At 43.6% G+C, this 16,584-nt stretch overlaps 1 protein-coding gene across 1 annotated transcript in view; it reads right to left on the reverse strand.

The window, feature by feature from the left end:
• Positions 1–4,672: 4,672 nt before the first annotated feature.
• LOC311247775 (zinc finger protein GLI4-like) overlaps positions 4,673–16,584 on the reverse strand; it is a gene marked incomplete at its 5' end in the record, with an annotated part of 57,705 nt that continues 45,793 nt past the window's right edge. The window contains 3 exons of the mRNA XM_084338774.1: positions 4,673–8,282; positions 9,720–10,104; positions 15,404–15,685. Of these exons, the coding sequence (XP_084194900.1) occupies positions 5,932–8,282; positions 9,720–10,104; positions 15,404–15,685 (3,018 nt within the window). The 3' untranslated portion in view covers positions 4,673–5,931. The remainder of the gene's footprint in view (positions 8,283–9,719; positions 10,105–15,403; positions 15,686–16,584) is intronic.

The following is a 16,584-nucleotide window of genomic DNA, read 5'->3' on the forward strand; positions in this document are numbered from 1 at the left end:
CTGGATTCGCCTGTTCGAATCCAGCTCACAGCTCCGGCGTTGTCACCAGCTTGGCTGGCCGTTCACACTAATACAATTGGCTGTATTAGAGGGTGGGAAAGCTGGCGGGGTGGGTCCGGGTCGTTGTAAACAGCGACTCCTACAGTTCGGTCGGGGCGCCTGCTCAGCGCGGATAGGATCTAAGGGGGGTAGTGTGATCCTTCCACACGTTACACCCTCTCAGTGAGAGTCCGCGCTGCCAGGTGAAAAGAAGCGGTTGATTGGCTAGACGTGTGTCGGAGGAAGCACGTGATAGCCTCCACTCTCCCAGACCGACTGTGGGGGGTAAGTGCGCAGCGACCAGGAAGGGGATTGGGAATTGGCATAACGACTAACATTGGGATGGGAGAAAATCGGAGGAAAAAGGAGGGGGAAAAAGATAAAAGAAAAATAAAAAAAATTCACGACAACATGGATGCATGTACTCTGCCAGCATGTTTAATATCCATAATACTAAAGGTTAAAATACAAACACACTGTACTACAAAAGTACAATGTACAAAAGGTAGTAGTATTAAAAATGCCACCCCTAAATACTCACTAAATATCCTGACGTCAGAGAGCTGTGCAAATATTGTGAAATACTTGCTTTTTATATATTCTCATTATTGACATGGACTGCACTTTTTGACTAAGATTTAACTAAACTGTATTGTAAAAAAATATATATATATATTTTTAACTCATAAAATACATTTGGGTCGCACCTTCAGCAGGGTCGGTCGGCAACCGGAACCAAACCATTTATTTTGCATGACCTTACGGATCTTATATCTTATCTTCTTATATATACGTGTGGTTTGTATATATACTGTATATATATATATATATATATATATATATATATATATATATATATATATATATATATATATATATATTATGCGCCTGGCCTTAAGAGCACGTGGAGCATCTGCTCTCCCACTATTGAACTTGGGGGAGCAAGGGTATGATCTTGCTCCACCACTTTTTGATCATATGAAAAATATGATATACCCCCCCCCCCCCCCCCCCCAATATATAAATCTAACCATAACTACGTAATTTCAATCAAATTAATAATACGCAATGACACTTAATAACACGTTTTTAAGTTTCCAAAAATTGCGAACCCCCCCCCCCCCCCCCCTGCCCCATTATGGTTTGATCCAGTTCCTCCCATCTCCAGCGCGTAGACCTTGGCGCACAGCGCTGCAGTCTGGCTGCAGGTAGGCTGAGTGTAACATCAAAGCCCACAGAGTGTGTCATAATATTGGTGGCAGGCAGGCAGGCTTTTCCAGTAAGTTGTTCAAATAAAAGGATTATGTTAGACATAAGTTACTATTGAGTGGTAGTAGAACTTCTACGGTTCTACCACGCAATACAATAAAAGTGTTTCACGGTCCCGAATTGCGATCTGGTCATACGGTTTCCTCGAATAAATAATAATAACGTTTCCCTCTCTGGTTGGCGTTAGCTTTAGTGCTAGCCGCTAGCTAACGTTATCTAGATATGTGGTGTGAGCTGGATGACGTTGACTTCATTTCCAAACGTTAACGCTATCTATATGGCAGACGAGCAGGGCCGGATTAACGACGGCCGCGGCCCGTGGGCCTATAGTGACGAGGGGCCTCCATTTTTTTTCTTTTTTTCAGATCGATGTCATGATTGTGCACTGCAGACTCAGGGAGGAGGCAGAGAAGGAGAGAAAGAGACACAAGATTTACAGGTAATGGAAATATATATTTTTTCTCTTTCTTATTAAAAACTTGGCCTATTTGAAAGGAGATTGATTTAATAAAAATGAATGAGCGAAAAATCAATATACAGTGTATATAGTATAATATATTATTATTATAGTAATTGGCTATCATACTGCAATATAAACTGAGTTTTATAGTGAAAAGAGCAGCTTTATTGGTCAAGATTGAAGGCTCTATATTGCAGGAAATTGCACGTACAGGTTCATTAAATTTAAAAAAAAAAAAGTCTGCCTTGGAGGGGGTCGTGTCTGTCAAATAAAAAAAATTAAAAAAAAATTAAAAAAATTTATAAAAAAAAAAATGTGCACCCCCACTTTCAACTATAACTAGGCGGCCATATATATATATATATATATATAGATTGTAATAACTATAATATTAGGGCTGACATTGTCAAGTTGACAAGTCTTTTTATTAAAGATTTTTATCAAGAGTTTATCAAAGTATTATCGTTGTGTATCCGCAGTCACTGAAGGAACATTTCACTGCCGTTGTACATGTAATAATAATGGGTATATGTGACAAATCAACTTTTGCCTTGACTTGAGGTGTCATGGGACCAGTGTTCTACAGCGCCAACATGTTCCTGCCCGCTCCAAATGGAACTCCAGTCCCGTGGGCCACTGAACTTCGGCGCTATTGTCAAGGAAACGTCATCGTTATCGATGTCTAGACCAGATTTTTCTAAAGACCTTGGCCACTAAGGAGGGAGTGCGTGGAACATACAGTGTTTACTAAAGCTGTGACTGAAATCAACCGTCTACTAGTGGCGCCATGGCTAAAATCCTGTATCCTACATCCCATGTGTTCGAATCTGAATCATGACCTCGGTCCGTCTCTGTCCACCGTGTACAATCTAATGGAGTAAAAGTGCTGTACATTTATTCTCTAAATACTGTAATATATTGTATACAGTATACTATACTGTATTTTTAAATGTGGGGAAAAAACGTGACGCAATACCTGAGATTCAGGCACATTCCCCAATCAGGTCGGTAAAGCTGAGATCTTTGAGGCCGATAATGTGTTAATAAGGCTCTAATACGGTGAACACTTGGTGGTTTATGTCCTAATCTGATTCCATCCTGCACACCATTTTACACCAGTTTGTTTATAGAACATAACCCTTAACCCTAACCTCCGTAAAGAAGTCACGCCTAACCCTAACCTGAAATAGACATCACTTGCTAAAATACAGCCAATGGTGGTTGTGATGTCCTAATTTGTTTAAATGATTATCGAAAACAAAATCTAAATGCATGCTATCCTCTCAAATTTACCGACCTGACGGGGGAATATACTTATAAGCCGGTATATAATAGTTTCCCCGCATGTATTGCATACAGTATATATACATACAAAATGTATACAGTGTATATAATCGAGAAACAACATATCGGATGACATTTGGAGATACAAGCGGATGAGAATAAAAACCACACTTTGCGACCCTTTGACCTCAACCCGACCTCTACTGTAGTCAAAGCGGTAAACGCATGGATGTACAGTAGGACGATGTATGAATGAACCGCCTACCATGTGGCTCCTGAAGCTGAGTGGTTCTGTGGCCTCATTCCGTCTCGCAACGTGTGTGTGTGTGTGTGTTGCGTCTGTCTAATTACAAAGCCGTGTCCGTTTGTGATCAGTGTGGCTCCTGATCTGTGGCCCCGGGCTGTTTTTCTCCCATCATCTCTCAGAGAGAATAAGGAATTCTGGTGGCAAAAGCAATCAGGGGGATCCGCTTCAAGCCGGTCCTCCGCTGAATTTGCTGTCAAATTAAAAATAATTTGTTCTCGTTCTTTTTAACATCTTTCCTCATATACCTCCCTCTATACTACCCACCTCTATATCTCTTTCCCTTTCTTCTGCCCCCCCCATTTTCTTCTGGCTCTAGTTTTCTTCCTCTCTCTCTCTCTCTCTCTCTTCCCCTCTGCAGTGTTTTATGTGGCTCCTGGAATCGTTTCCTCGGGGCCAGCCTGCCACTGTTAATTTTGGAAAACATGCCTGCTAACTTTAGAAACTGCTCTGTATGCGTTTTGTGTGTTTGGAGTATCCTTTTTCGCCAAGGTTTTCAGACAGTAGCCACATTTTTGCCCTTGCAAGCATAGTGAAGATGTAGGGTGGGGTGGGTCGGGGGGGAAAGGGGTGGGTTGTGGCAGAAGCCCCCATAAGATACACATTATCTTTTCATTAGTGGATTATAATGAAGAACGACACACTGTGTGATGTGTGGAGATGAAAGACGGGGCTTCAAAGAGAAAACAAAGTTTGCCTCTTCTATTATTCAAGCATTATACATATTACAGATAATCTATGATGAAATGGACTTAATAAAACAAAAAAACTGGAGTATGTGTTGTTTGCAGAGAAACCGTGGATGGTCGCCGCTGTGCCAACGGACCGATCTCAAACCCGCCCTCTTTTCTTGATACTCCAATCCGTTTGCTTCCCTTGGACAAACAAAAGTCTGTGATTGGAGGATCAAGAAAAGAGGGCGGTGCTTGAGATCAATTAGCAATGTTCGATCTATTCTCAAATACACACAGAAAAGAAAAAAACAACCTAAATGGTAGTGTGACAGGTACATAGTATGTGAATTTACAGTAATTAATGCTACATAATAGTATATTTCTTTTAGTATAGGATTTATGCCAAGTCATCATACAGTAGGTTGCATATCTTTACTGTGTGCAATACACATTTACACAGGTCTATTCAGAGACCAGATCCCCACGTATTTTGGATGCAGATGAACCCTTTTGACATGATGATCCCCCCCCCCGTAGAATTCATTAGCTCACACCCAGAGAGTTGAAATAAGACACTAGTCTTTCATGTGGCCCAGAGGGACCGGAGACCATGTGATTTCAAAGGAGACACAACACAGGATGTTGGCTTAAACAGAAAAAAGGGGAAATACTGTATTTGAAATGTACAAAAGCTATATACACACACACACACACACACACTCACACACACATACATGCGCACACTGAGCATAGTAAAGTAGATGGGTTACACACATTTAAAAAGGCTACTTTTAATGTCGGCATAACGTAACAAAACTCAGGAGGTCGTCTGCAAGGTCATCGGCCTTTCTGTCCTTAATACGATTTTCGTTATCAAAGTCTGAGGTCTTCGCTGGACTCTTTACAGTTCATACAAAGCCCAGGAGGGAGAGGGAGGGAGGGGGTGTTATGAATTTATTAATTAGGGTCGGATCTCCACTGAGAACACACAGAGGTACTTGCATATTCCTTTAGAAAACGCTCCTCGTCAGACACGAGGGTTCATGTGCCCCGACAGACTGACACAGAGGCAATAACCCCCGTCCTCCTCCATCACTCGGTCCGCTGAGATGGACCCGTCGAGGGCTACCGCCTGCATCCAGAGGGCACCTGGAGGAGATCTGTTTTTTTTTTATTGTTTTTTTTTACAGTGCCATCGTCTTAAGAGCTGGGCCGATCTTCCAAAAAGCACTTGAACGTCCATTAATCCAAAGCTTGTGAAAGCCCCGTTGGCTTGTGTCTCTCATCTACCCCCCGGCGTGCAACGGTCATGTCTTTAGCATAATTTAAAGCAAGTACCATACAGTATAATCTATAAACACAAAGGTCATAATGAGAAAATAACATCTGGCGGGTGTTTCCAGATCGTGTCCATTTCCCTGGCTATGCCGTTCACACGCCAGCTCATTGACTTCGCATGCGCAGATTGGATCATGTCATCAAGGCACTTTGTCAACTGCTTTTCAGTGCTTTGTAAAGGGCTATTACACCAACAAATACTGTAAAATGGCCATTATTTGCTGATGCATTTTCATACCCTGGTCTATAATTTGTAGATAAAAAAGTATGGCTTTTTATTATAATTATTTTGAGATAGAGATAGATAGAAAATGGTCCATGATATACCTTTGCTATATTTACTTTAAACTTTTTATCACTACATACAATTATCTGAAGCAAATATTACAGAATATGCATATGGATACTGTGGACGATGTAAAAAAACAAAACAAAAACAAAACACTCCTGAAATAACCAGTTTGTTTGATCAGTGCTCCCCCCCCCCCTCTGGTTCATGTATTCCTGATGTAGAAATGTTCACGGATGGATGGATGGATAGATGAGGCATTACTAGATCTCTCTCAACTCATCATGTTGAGGAACTTGCTCTCCTCTGCCAGGGCTGTGAGCATGGAGCTCATGTCCCCGATGGCCATATTGCCGATCCCAGCCGGCACGGAGGCCAGCGTGACCGAGTTGCGTGGCGTGGTGAGGCGAGAGGAGCTCTGGGACAGGCTCTGCAGGAGGCCGGGGCTGAGCGTGCCCGACATGAGGCTGGAGTGGTCTCCGTCGTCCAGCATGGCGTCAAAGTCGATCTGGGTGTGCTCCGCCGTGCCGGAGGAGTCGACCGTGCTGCTGGTGACCTGGTTGACCCCCGGAGACGCCATGTTGGCCGCGGTGGTGCCGTTGCCAGCGGGGTCCTGGCCGGCACGGGGGGACATCGGGGCGTCGAAGCTGGCAGAGTTCGGCTCAAAAAAAGCGTGGATCTGGCCCGTGTAGAACAAGGCCGAATTGGGGTTCTCGGGAGTGCCGCTCTGTACCGCTGACCCGCTGGGCCTCTTTGGGCTGGCCTCCGAGGTGTTGTTGAAACCGGAGGCCTGGGGGAATCTGCCCTGCTGCGCGGCGCCGGACCCCGAGTACTGTCTGCCCATAGACTTGGGCTCCACCGGAGGCCTGGGCTGCAGCATCCCTCTGCCCCCATTCGGGACACTGGACTGCTGCTGGGGCAGGGCGGGGTAACCCTGCTGCTGCCCCACCTGATTCATATTGAGGGGGAAACCCTCGACCTGAGTCCTCGCTCTGTAACCCACCGTTTCTGGGTTAACCTGACCCGCCACGCCGCCGCTGTACGCGGATCTCACGTTTGCGTTCGCGGATACAGAGTTTGGATGCGTGTCTTGGCCGATGATCCTTTGCTGCTCGCTGAAGTTTGCACCGTTGCATTGCCTCTGTTGTTGTTGTTGCTGCTGCTGCTGCAGGGCGAGGCTCATCATCCTCTGGTTGTTGCGCTGCGTGTAGCCCTGCAACGCCATGTTTTGATTCATAGGCATCACCTGCTGGTTGCTGCCCAGGCCCTGGCTTTGTCCCTGGAAAGAGGTGACGTTGTATCTCTGCTGCACCACGGCTAGGTTGCCCCTGAGAGCCTGCTGCTGCTGCTGCTGCTGCTTGGTGAGCCTCGCTGTGGTGTCCACGGTTCCAGAGCTCACCTCATTCCACTGCACTGGCATGCTGTTCTTGTTCATGCTGCCCGACGGCGCCGGGAAGGGCTGCTGGGAGCCCCCAGGACTCATCTGGCAGGACTGGAGGTCCTGGCCTGACTGGGGCATGATGGCGTCCACCATGGCCATCCTCCTCTGCCCGTAGAAGGTCTGCTGCTGCTGCTGCTGCTGCGGAGCCATGCCTGTTTGGTAGCCCTGGGCCTGGTTGTTAGAGGGGTAGTCGACTGGGCCGCTTTGGCCAGAGGAAGTGTTCTGGGTCCTGAGGTACTGTACTACGTCATCGGGAAGCACCATGTCTTCATCCCCGCTCGGCTCCCCAGCCATCATCACCACCCCGTCCACTGCCATGTTCTCCATGGCCACGTTCTCAGAGATGCTGGGCGGCCGGGGGGCGAAGGGGTGGCGGTGCAGACTGCCGTCAGAGCGCGTGTAGGCCTGCACGGCCAGGCTCCGGTGGCGATCGGCGGCGGTGGACAGAGGATTCATCGGGTTCATGCTGTTCATACTGTTGTAGCGTTGGACCCTCGGTAGCGAAAGGGGGTCCAGGGTGGGCCTGCTGCGCACCGGGTCACTCGCCCGCCGGGGCAGGTCGGAGGGCACCTCGTGGGGCATCATGCTCATCTGGCTGCCATATCCGAGGTCGCTGCATCGCCGCGGCACGCCGCCGGAGAGTGGTTGGTGGTTGTACAGGTGGGAAGTGGAGCCCTCCTGGGAGTCGCCGTACAGTGCCATGCGGGTCCTCAGGCTCATCCTGTCCATGTTGGGCAGAGGGGTGGGCGGGGCGCCGCCGATGGCGGCGGCGTACTTGGCCTTGAGGCGGTAGTGCTGGGCCGGGGTCAAGCTGAGCAGGCTAGGGAGACCCCCTCCCCCGCCGCCACAGTGGCTGGCTTCACTGGAGCGGCGCGACAGGTCGGTGGAGATGGGGTCGTAGGAGTCGGCCGAGCTGATGTTGTTGTTGCGGTGGTGGTGGTGGCTGAACTGGGACGCCTCGCTCGAGCGCCGGCTGGAGCAGCAGGGCGAGATGCCGGAGGAGCGGCGGCTCAGGGTGTAGGCCGAGCTCATGGTGCTGGTGGTGCTGTCGCGCCGCGCGTTCAGCTGGTTGAGCACCGTCACGTCGCGGGACGTCAGGTCCCCCAGGCGCAGCAGGCCGGGGGGGTAGGAGCCGTGGTGCTGCTGCAGACCACTGGTGATGTTGGAGCTCTCCAGCAGGGGACCTGGGGCGGGGGGGCATAGTGAACAGTGTATTTTTTAAACAAATTTGTATTTAATTTTTTATTTATTTTTTTAAACAACATCACAGACAACATTGACATCAACAATAATAATAATAATAATAATAATAATAATAATAATAATAATAATAATAATAATAATAATAATAATAATAATAATAATAATATTAATTAGGGATGCTCGATATTGGCTTTTTTACCGATACCGATATACCGATATTGTCCAACCCTTAATTTCCGATACCGATATCAACCGATACAATATATGCAGGGTTTCCCCCCCAAAAAATTTAATAATTTCAGGTAATTAACATTACATATCTCTTGTTGTGGAATTAACACAACATTATGCATACTTTTGACAATAAATAAAATCTGAATTTGTTCTTACTTGCTTGCCTGGGTAAATAAAGGTTATAGAAATGTAAAAAAAAAAAATAAAGTATTTTTTGAAAACCGATACCGATATTTTCCGATATCACATTTTAATGCCGATATCGGCCGATAATATCGGACATCCCTAATAATAATAATAATGACAAGACAATAAATAAAAAAATTACAACATACAAATTACGGCACTTAAAATGCGTAACAGTGACAATGGCAACTATTTGAGGTCAATTATTGTGGAAAAAAGGGGATAAACAAAAAAACACAATAGGTAGGGGAGAAAGAATAAAAACACAATAACCCAATGAAGTGACATAGTGCACATTGTTGTATTGTACGTTAGAGACGGTTACTGTAGGGTTAGCTTGATGGTACCAACCGGTTAGTCAGAATGTACCTTCATCATGCATGTAATGTACAAACGTGTAACATGATACAGAAATGTGATGGGAGTGATTCGACCAGTGAACATTTAATTTATACAAGTTTAAAACCTGACACTAAGCTATTAGTTAACAGCATTATGTTTAGAAATGGATTGAATACACACACGATGGTTAGGATTCCGGATGTCCGATATTATCGGCCTACCGATATTGGCATTAAAATGTGATATCGGAAATGATCGGTATCGGTTTTCAAAGATTTCTTTATTTTTTTTTACATTTATTTAACGTTTATTTACCCAGGCAAGCAAGTAAGAACAAATTCTTATTTTATTTATTGTGAAAAGTATGCATATTGTTGTGTTAATTCCACAACAAGATATATGTAATGTTAATTACCTGAAATTATTCCTTTTTTTGGGGGGGGGGGGGGGGGGGGGGCGCATATATCGGTATCGGTTGATATCTGTATCGGAAATTAAGAGTTGGACAATATCGGTATATCGGATATCGAAAAAAAAAAAGCCAATATCGAACATCCCTAGTTAGGATCAATTCAATTTCAATTAAATTCATTCAGGAAGCAGATTTTTTACACGGCTTTACCCTGTGGGTAAACAAAGGGTCAACGTGAACTCACCGCCGGCGGGGATGGGAGGCAGCTTGGTGTCGTTGCGGTGGCCCTGCGTCGGCGGCTGCGGCGCTCCGTTGGCCCAGGGGCACGTGTCCCTCACCGTCCTCAGCCTCTCCGTCTTGATGTTCTCCAGCTTGATGGTGACGCCGACACCGCCGCCCACGTGACCCCCGGCCTTCCTCAGCTGAAGGCCCACGCCCACGTGGTGCAGCTGGCCCCCGGTGGGGATGGTGGAGTCCACCATGGGGCCCTCGTCGAGCGCGCTGAGGTCCCCGAAGCTGCCGCCGCTGTGCAGGGCCATCTCTACCCCACTGTCGTTGTTGTTGGTGCTGCCGAGAGGCGACGGCTCACTGCTGCATGACGAGTGGCCGCCAGGACTGGACTGATACGTCTGTGTGGGGGGGACAGAACATATTATGACGAGTTAGGGCTGGGCGATTCATTGATTTTTCTATTAATTCGAATTAATGACGGACGAATTTGAAAAAAAATTATCAATTAAAAAAAAAAAATTAAATAAACATTTCTTTTACCGGTAGATTCACCTTTTATTTGACAAAAAGTGATGATTGGTGAAAGTTAGATTTGCACTTTATTAATCCCAATAGGGCAATTCATTCTTGTTTGATGATCAAGGCACGTTTTATTTGTTTTAAGTGAAGTTTGGTGAAAAAGCAATTATTGCATTATTAGTCCCAATAGGGACATTCATCTTTGTTTGATCAAGAGTAACCTTTTATATATATATATATATATATATATATATATATATATATATATATATATATATATATATATATATATATATATATATATATATATATATATATATATATATATATATATATATACCAGTATATATATATATATATATATATATATATATATATATATATATATATATATATATATATATATATATATATATATATATATATATATATATATATATATATATATATATATATATATATATATATATACCAGTATATATATATATTATATATATATATTTTTTTAAGTGAAGATTGGTGAAAGTTAGGTTTGCACTTCAATCCCAATAGGGAAATTCATCTTGGTTTGATAAATTTTTTTGTCAAATAAAAACAAAGGTTATTTGAATGATTTCCTAGGCGTTTCTAGTTTTCAAGAGAAAAAAATCGATTAAAATAGAAAAAATCGGATAAAAAAAAAGAATCTGAGATTAAATTTTTAGGCCATATCGCCCATGCAGCCCTATGACGAGTGGCCACCAGGACTGGACGCGTGAATACTTTCGGCAACCCACTTGTCCTTCCGCATTGCTCTGATTGGCCGAGCGCGCGCATGCGCATGAGCCGTGACAGGCTCCTCAGCCAGGCAGGAATACTAAACTCCGCTTAAGCTCCAGGAGAGAGGAGAGAGGCTGAAAACCCGCAGTTCTTGCCCGACTGATGGGAGCCGAATCCCGGATCCGATTTTTCTGTTGAATACCCCCAAAACATGGAGGTCCCGAACGCAATTTATACAAATGGAAGTATTGATTACGCCGTAACGAATCATTAAAAAAATATACGTTTCTTTACACATATGTTGGATTATGTAATTGGTTTGTCATGACAAACCAATAAAAAATCGCTACTTTACATCAGGGTGAACGCTGTTGGTGCCACCACCCACTTCAATGACAGAGCTCTCATATTTGCGAATGCATGAACTATATCTTAAATTGTGGCTATGTGTCTAATATGGCCGTCGCTTATCAATGACTTGTTTTGTTTACATCAGGGTGAACGCTGTTGCGAATGGCAGAGCTCTCATATTTGCGAATGCATAAACTATATCTTAAATTATGGCTGTCATTCACAACAGCGTTCACCCTGATAAGCGGCGGCCATATTAGACACATAATTTAAGATATAGTTTATGCATTCGCAAATATGAGAGCTCTGTCAATTGTGCATGCGCGCGCTCGGCCAATCAGAGCAATGCGGAAGGACAAGTGGGTTGCCGGAAGTATTCACGCGGACTGGACTGATACGTCTGTGGGGGGGGGGGGACAGGGGGTGAGGGAGGGGGTGTCAGAAGTCAGAACACATTATGCTGAATGCTAATGACCTTCACAATGGACGGTTAAAGGGGCATTTCACCTAATAATATATCTGAACTCTATTTCGTCCACACTGTAAAAAGAAAAAATCCACTGTATTATTTTACAGATTACTTTTGTTTTTCTACTTTAAGTGTAAATACCATAACAATACAGTAAATTACCTTTTATCAAAAAAATATGAACCATTAAATAAAGGTTGTAATCTGTCAAATGTATTTGATTTTACTGTAATTTGACAGTAAGTATTTGGAAACCGTTGCTGCCAGACATTTACAGTTTTTTTTCTTTACAGTCTTCTAAGCGCAGCTCTGTTAACAGTGCAGGTCTTATGTGTAGTTGATTTTCTATGGTCTCAAGTCCACTAGATATTTGGTTGTAGTGCTTTTATTTAATTGTTTTTCACTGCACTAAGTGTACAATAACTATTTGACTAATGTTATCCCTCCATGAAGTATTCAGCCTATGATGACTTCACACATTGGTGAAGTGCCCCTTTAAGTCTTCCACTGAGCAGGTCATCATTATCCGATCTTCACTGGCATTGATACGTTTGGTATTATGGGATGGATGTCACGCCATCGTCGAGGAGTAAACACGTTGATAAAAAATAACACTTTTCTGCTCCACGTTGGACAGAAAAACGAACGTCGTGGTCTACTACGGCGATGAAGACTAAAGACCTCTTCTTTCTGCTTCTTTTGATTTGGTGTACGTTTTACGTCGGATGCCCTTCCTGACGCAACTCACTCTTTTTGGGGCGTGTGTGTCTGTGGTGAGGGAGGAAACCAATGCAAGCACGAGGGGAACATGCAAACTTCACACAGAGCCCCTTTTCCCCGGGGGTTCGAACGCAGGACGCCTGAATACTTTCCCTAAGGGGGTTGTCGGTTTGCGCGATCTGATTGGCCACTGACGTTTCTGGTCATGTGACATGTGCGGCCAATTAACATGTGTGGTTATTTCGCCGGTTAAGCTTAGGCACTCTTTCGAAGTTGGTTAAGGTTAGAGTTTGTCTTAAGAGCAGGGCGATAGAACACCAGCCCTGATTCCAAACTCTAACCATAACCAACTTCGAAAGAGTCGCCTAAGCTTAACCAGTGATAAACTAGGCGTTAGGTAGTTTGCAGGCTGTTAGACCCGGAAATTGGCGCAGAACTTGCCGTCACACGATTGGCGCACATGTCACATGACCAGAAACGTCAGTGCCAATCAGATCGCGCAAACCGAACGCGGAAGGACAACCACCTTAGGGAAAGTATTCACGCATCCAGGACCTTCTTGCTGTGAGGCTAACCACTGTGCCACCGTTCCGCCAGAGTAAAGTTTAAAGACCATTTATTAACAATAACAATGCTTTGGTTTTCTTTTCTCTTCTATATAACAATGGTCTTTAGTCTGAGCAAAGACTAAAGAAGACCATTGTTATATGAAAAAAGAAAAAGAAAACCAAAGCATTGTTATTGTTAATAAATGCTTAAGTGGCCAATATCAAATATCTGCAAAAGAGTACAGAATTCTGATTGTAAGAGTGGTTGTTGTAATCACTCATTTAGGCCTATAGTTCTATGAACCTCGTTCGTTGCAGAGAGGCGTTTGATTTGTATGCAAAAGGAAACAAGTAGATAATGGATGAGTTGTGTGAGAACCAGTCCAGTGGTGATAGTAATTAAAACTGGCCCAAAACGAACTAGAAAGAAGTCTTGATCACAGCTTGATGCTGGCTCTATTTGTTCAGAGCACACGCTGCAACAGTCCCAGGCTCTGAATATTAATTTGACAATGACTTTTATCTTTTATCACGGGCCCTACAGAGGCCTGCTGTCAGATCTCAGGCCCACGGAGGCATTTCTGTGAACGCAAGTGCATGAGCATTAGCTTTAAAGCAACCTACGGTACGTACAACTCTTAAAAGCATGTGCATTGCAGTTTGAGGGGTATCACTCTGGAATGGTCTGGATGCGAGTATAAAATTAAGCAAAGAATATCAATCAATTTAAAGGTAGCTATAAACAAGCACTTATGGACACATTATAAGAGAGAGGAGCTTGAGCGGTAATGTGACTGCCTATTATTTTTTCTCATTTGGACATTTGGATATATCAAAAACTGTACTTTTATTTAATTTTTTATTATTTGTTATATTATTTTTATTTTTATTAAATTATAATGTCAAATATTGTAAGGAAGGGGCAGGGCTTGATACGATTGTTTTACTTCCCCCTGTTCCTTCTCGAACACTTATTGTATGGAAATAGTCTTTGACTATTTACCTTTTTGTTTTTTAAACTTGTTTTATGTTTCTATGTTCGAGACAAATAAAAATCAAATCAAATGATGTTATGTGTGCAAGTGTGTGTGTATGTGTGTGTGTGTGTGTGTGTGTACGATGTGTATATGTATGTGTACTCTACGCACTCCAGTCATATGCAAAGGTGAGTGAGTGTAAAAATGAAAAATGGATTCTCATGCAGAACGAAAAGAGACAGCCCTGCTGAGCAGAACAACTTTACTTAAAGCATACAGTATATCATAAAACAAGACTATTCACCACTTTGTAATATACCAGATTGCCCTATAAACAGTGCATGCCCCAATTAAATTATGTCCTTCATCCTGTGAGGCGTTATCGGAGCTCGTTATGACACTCAAATCCGGCCTGTATGCCTTAAGCAAAGTGTTACCTGCTGGGTGGTCGAGAGGCAGAGATAGAGTGAAATGCTCACCTCAGTGCGGTCTGTCCATTAGGAAAGGTATTAGGGGAGAGAGAAGCACATTGAAGCAGTGACCAGAAAGGTGAGTGAGGAGGAGGAGGAGGAGGAGGAGGAGGAGGAGGAGGAGGAGGAGGAGGAAAGACAGCGTGGTGTTAGTCACGTTGGGAAAGAAGCGGACAGCAGGGAAGCACCGATACCACTGTTTCACTGTCCATAACCGTCTATAAGTATCGTCCGATACCGGGTATCGGTCCCATCGGTTACTTAGATTTAGACCATCGGTTTGGGGTCTCCAGATGCCTAATCTCTATCCCTCCATTCGGAGAGACCTCAAATACTTCTATATGTTGATTTCTGACATGCTACACATAGCTTTTGGTATCAGGTTTTCAGTGTTGTTGAAATTCTCCAACACCAATAGCATGTTTTCTTTTTGCCTGGTATCAGCCTGATATCAGATACCAGTAGCGGTATCGGTGCAGCCCTATCGGATAGGATAGGAAAGTATATTTGCGTTAGTTAAAAAAAATAAAAGACCATGTACAGCAGAGCAGCACAGACGGCCTTAACGGATTGGGCTAACAACCTTCCAGACAGCTAATCTGTTAGGTGTCGGTCCAGCGAGTTGGAACTACCTAACTTGCTACCATTTGACCCAATGTACTCACTGAGCAGACGGTAGACACACAAGAGAGTGAACTCCTCCACAATTGGTCTAATGCAAAAATTTGCACTCTGATCAGTAAGTAAATATCCGTCAGCTACATTAATGAGACTCACCAGACCAGACTCTTTTAACCAGTTTAAAAATAATCTAGAGGGCCTTAACATAAAATGACCACTTGTCTGTGCTGAACTGGATAGCTAATAAGCCGATCACTTCTTACCACCGAGTTCTCCATCTTGATGGACTTGACCTGCAGGCAGTCCTCCGCTCCCCGAGACGTGCTGTTGGCCTCCGTTCTGCCCTCCAGGCCTCTGCCTCCCTGCTTGGCGTTGGCCTCGTTCTCTCCGTTCCCTTTGGGAGGCTGTGGTCTCGGGGGCACGTCGTTCCGCTGCTTCTTGGTGACGTGGGCCTCTGGGCCGTGGACCGTCTTCACGTGCTTCCTGAGAGAGCTGGGGTCTGTGTAGCGCTTGGTGCAGCCCGCGATCTTGCACACGTACGGTTTCTGCCAAAAGGGGATTTTTTTAGATGCTTATTTTTCTGTTGTTTTGAGATACATCTTTTGTCTTTTTATTATGTTATTTTTTATTAACAATACACTTTATTTATATAGCAAAGGTTTACAAAGTGCTGTACAAAACTTAATAATACACATTAAAGGGGTGGTTCATTTATTCCGATTTTTCACCAGCTGGAAGTCATTTCAGTGCATGTAAAAAAACATTTGCACCAGTTTGGGTTTTTCAGATGTTGGAAACAGACATTGTTAGTGTTTAGCAATGCCAGTGAAGGTCAATGGTGCATGAAGCATGTCTCTGAAAAATGTATGTTCTTCTATATAGTTAAATGTGTTATGGAAGCTGTTTGGAAGATGTGATTTCTCCAGAATTGCTTCATGCCTCGTTGACTTCCACTAGCGTTGCTAACCAATGGTAATAATTTATGTTTCCAAAACCTCGAAAACCAAAACGGTAGCGCGAGTGCTTTATAGATGGACTGCAACTTGTTCCAGTTTGTGATAAATCCAATAATGCTTTTTATGAAAGTGCACGACTGCTTTAAAAGAGAAGAAAGAATTTCAAAAGTAAAAAAAAAACCACATGAAACGAAACAAATATAAAAACCGGGGCGAAATCAAAACACTGCACGAGAGAGCACGTCTCTAAAAACGTGACGAAGTGATTTGGAAGATATTTATTTTTTTGTTTTAATTAATGTATTTGACTCTAATTCCTTGTTTTTGTGGTTTTCTGTAAAGTGCTTTTACTTTCAGAAAAGTGCTATACAAATACAAGTTTATTATTATTATTATGACTTTCTCCCACAGTGAAGAGGAGAAGTACAAAGGACTAATTACATGGTAAACGTGGTAATGATAGTCTCAAATCTCTAGAGTACATAGAC

The sequence above is a fragment of the Notolepis coatsorum genome, assembly GCF_963971535.1.
Source record: "Notolepis coatsorum genome assembly, contig: SCAFFOLD_471, whole genome shotgun sequence".
NCBI classification, from domain to species: domain Eukaryota; kingdom Metazoa; phylum Chordata; class Actinopteri; order Aulopiformes; family Paralepididae; genus Notolepis; species Notolepis coatsorum.